The following is a 2393-nucleotide window of genomic DNA, read 5'->3' on the forward strand; positions in this document are numbered from 1 at the left end:
AAAAGAGGACGCGGTAACAGGGCCCTCGCTTTTTGAACCAGCCAAGTCGCAGTCGCTAGGGCTCCCCGCAATGGCCGGACTCTTCTGCGTGGGGGCAAGAAGGAGGCGAGGGTGAGAATGCAGACTCAACTGCACCACCGGCAACAGTAATAACAATAATAAACAATCTGCTCTCCCATATCCCTCCAAACGCGCCCTTCGCCCAAAAAGACAGATCCACTGACAAGAAACAAATGTGCATCAGTCCATCGCCCTCTGATTTATTTCGCCCCATCTGGGTGCAGGTTTCATTCCAGGAGTTTATCAAGCAAGAATAACAACAAAAACGCGTACGCAAACTGCCTCCCCTGCATTATTGCTTCAGTAAGAGGCGTTCTTTTCTCGACACTGGCATTCTCTCTGTGCTTTCCCCTTTGTTGAGACGTTTTTTTTTTGTTGCTGTTTTTTGGTCGTTCTTTTTTGTCAACCGTGCAACTGCTGCTGGCGGTAAGAAGAAGAATTCCCTAGGGCGTCGTGAAATTAAATTGCGAAGGCCACCCAACAGAACAAATGGCTTTGCATTGAGGTGGCTATGAAAAGCCACACATTGCAAGAAGAGTCTGGAACGGAGAAAAACCACTTCGCGCCTCTTGTGCCACTTCCGGTGTTCGTCGCCTATGCGGGCTCACGGTAGCAAAAGGCAGGATACACCTGTGTGCACACAAGCTTCCCAGTGATGTTTGCCGAAGATGGCGGAGTTTCTACCAGGCGATATAAAACCCTCTCGTAGTGCATCGCCATAACATCGCTATCAAACAATTTCATGGCACGCTCGCGGGCTCGACGCCCAGTCGCCTGCGCCTCCTCAGGATGAAGCATGTAGTAGAGGATCTCACGCGCCAGCCCCGTCACATCGCCAATCGTAAACAGGCGACCGTAAGCCGTACACGGCACCACCGATAGTGCGCCGCCAAGGGCCGTCACAACAAGGGGCACGCCGGACAAGGCCGCCTCAAGCATCACTGTGTTCAGGCCGTGGTGCTGGTAGAAGGGATCCACAAAGACGTCAATTGCCTGATAGAAGGTCCCAAGTTGCTCTTGGGGGAGCATTCCCAGCTGAACGACGGATAGCCCCTCCACTCGCATGGCCTCATAAACGCCACTCATTGGGCCATCGCCACTAACAAGAAGCGTCACATTCTTGTATTGTTGCATAATAAGGCGCATTGCATGGGAGAGTTGCAGGTGCCCTTTTATTTCCACCAGACGTCCACCACATCCCACAACGTAATTTTCAGGAGGAACTCGATGGGCACGCAGGAATGCGTTACGCACCTCCCTTTCCTTGCGTGGGTAAAAAATGTGGGTATTGACACCGTTATAAATCAATGCAACTTGTTCGCGAGCCACGTGTTGCACCTCCACCAGATCACGCTCCGCCGCGTCTGAGATGACGATGTGTTGAGGGACCGTGAGAAGCATGTACTCCTCCAGCGCCACAGCCTTGGCAAGTCTCTGCATTCGACCCCACACCCCTGCTCCTGGCGCCTTCCGCCGCAGACGATAGTTGTGTGCAACATAGTTCAACTCATTACGAAACCAGTCAAGCATTGAGCCATGCCACGTTACAACAAATGGAAGCCGTAGTTGGTGAATGTTCGGCACAGCTGCCCAACTTTCACTGTGCACAACGTTGAAAGGCTTCTCGGCGTGCAAAGTGTTAAATAATGCAAGAGAATTATTTAACCAGGCCACACTATACGCCTTGTTGGCGGTGGAAGGGACTTGCTCCACCACCAACGGCGCCTCGGGGTCTCTGCACCGCACTGCCCCATGGGTCTTGCGGTCGATGCAGTACATCGTCTTACTTGAAGAATTTGCAGGGGGCCCGGTCACAAAGACGTGCACGTAATGACCGCGTGAAGCAAGTTGGGAATATATGTGAAAGGCGTGAAGTTGCATGCCGCCTGTCCTGTGAATGGGCGGAATCCACAAACGCGAGAAGGCGGCGATGCGCAGCGGGCCACGTTCTTTGCGCATCCTTGCGGCAGCAGTCGCGTCTGCCGCGTAGCGGGTGTACCTTTCCACCGCCCGCAACACACATGCGTCATCGTCGCCGGCTCCACTGCCGCCCAAAGCTCGGGGCTGTTGCGTCGCTGCAGAACGGACTAGTTGTATCTTCCCACGGCCACTGAAGTTTTCGGAGTGCTGTAGCAGTAACAGCTGCCCAGAGAAGAACGCCAGCCAAAGCAGAAGCCCCAATACGAGCAGCACACGCATAAATGGGGGGCGCCGCGACAAGAAACCACCACTTCGGGGCATGCCAAACTCATCTAAAGAGTACCTATTCCCAAAAGCCACGTTGCTAGTTTTTTCTTTAAAAAAAAGACAGCCTACACAACAAAAGAGAGAAA

General features: G+C 53.2%; 1 protein-coding gene across 1 annotated transcript; it reads right to left on the reverse strand.

Annotated features, from left to right (window-relative positions):
• Positions 1–654: 654 nt before the first annotated feature.
• Tco025E_02765 (putative glycosyl transferase-like) lies at positions 655–2259 on the reverse strand (the record flags this gene model as incomplete). Its single annotated transcript, XM_029369688.1, has 1 exon — positions 655–2259. The coding sequence occupies one exon, from the start codon at positions 2257–2259 to the stop codon at positions 655–657; it is 1605 nt and encodes a 534-aa protein (XP_029230258.1).
• Positions 2260–2393: the final 134 nt, after the last annotated feature.

This window comes from Trypanosoma conorhini (assembly GCF_003719485.1).
Source record: "Trypanosoma conorhini strain 025E chromosome Unknown Tco_14.4_contig_00114, whole genome shotgun sequence".
Classification (NCBI taxonomy): Eukaryota; Euglenozoa; class Kinetoplastea; order Trypanosomatida; family Trypanosomatidae; genus Trypanosoma; species Trypanosoma conorhini.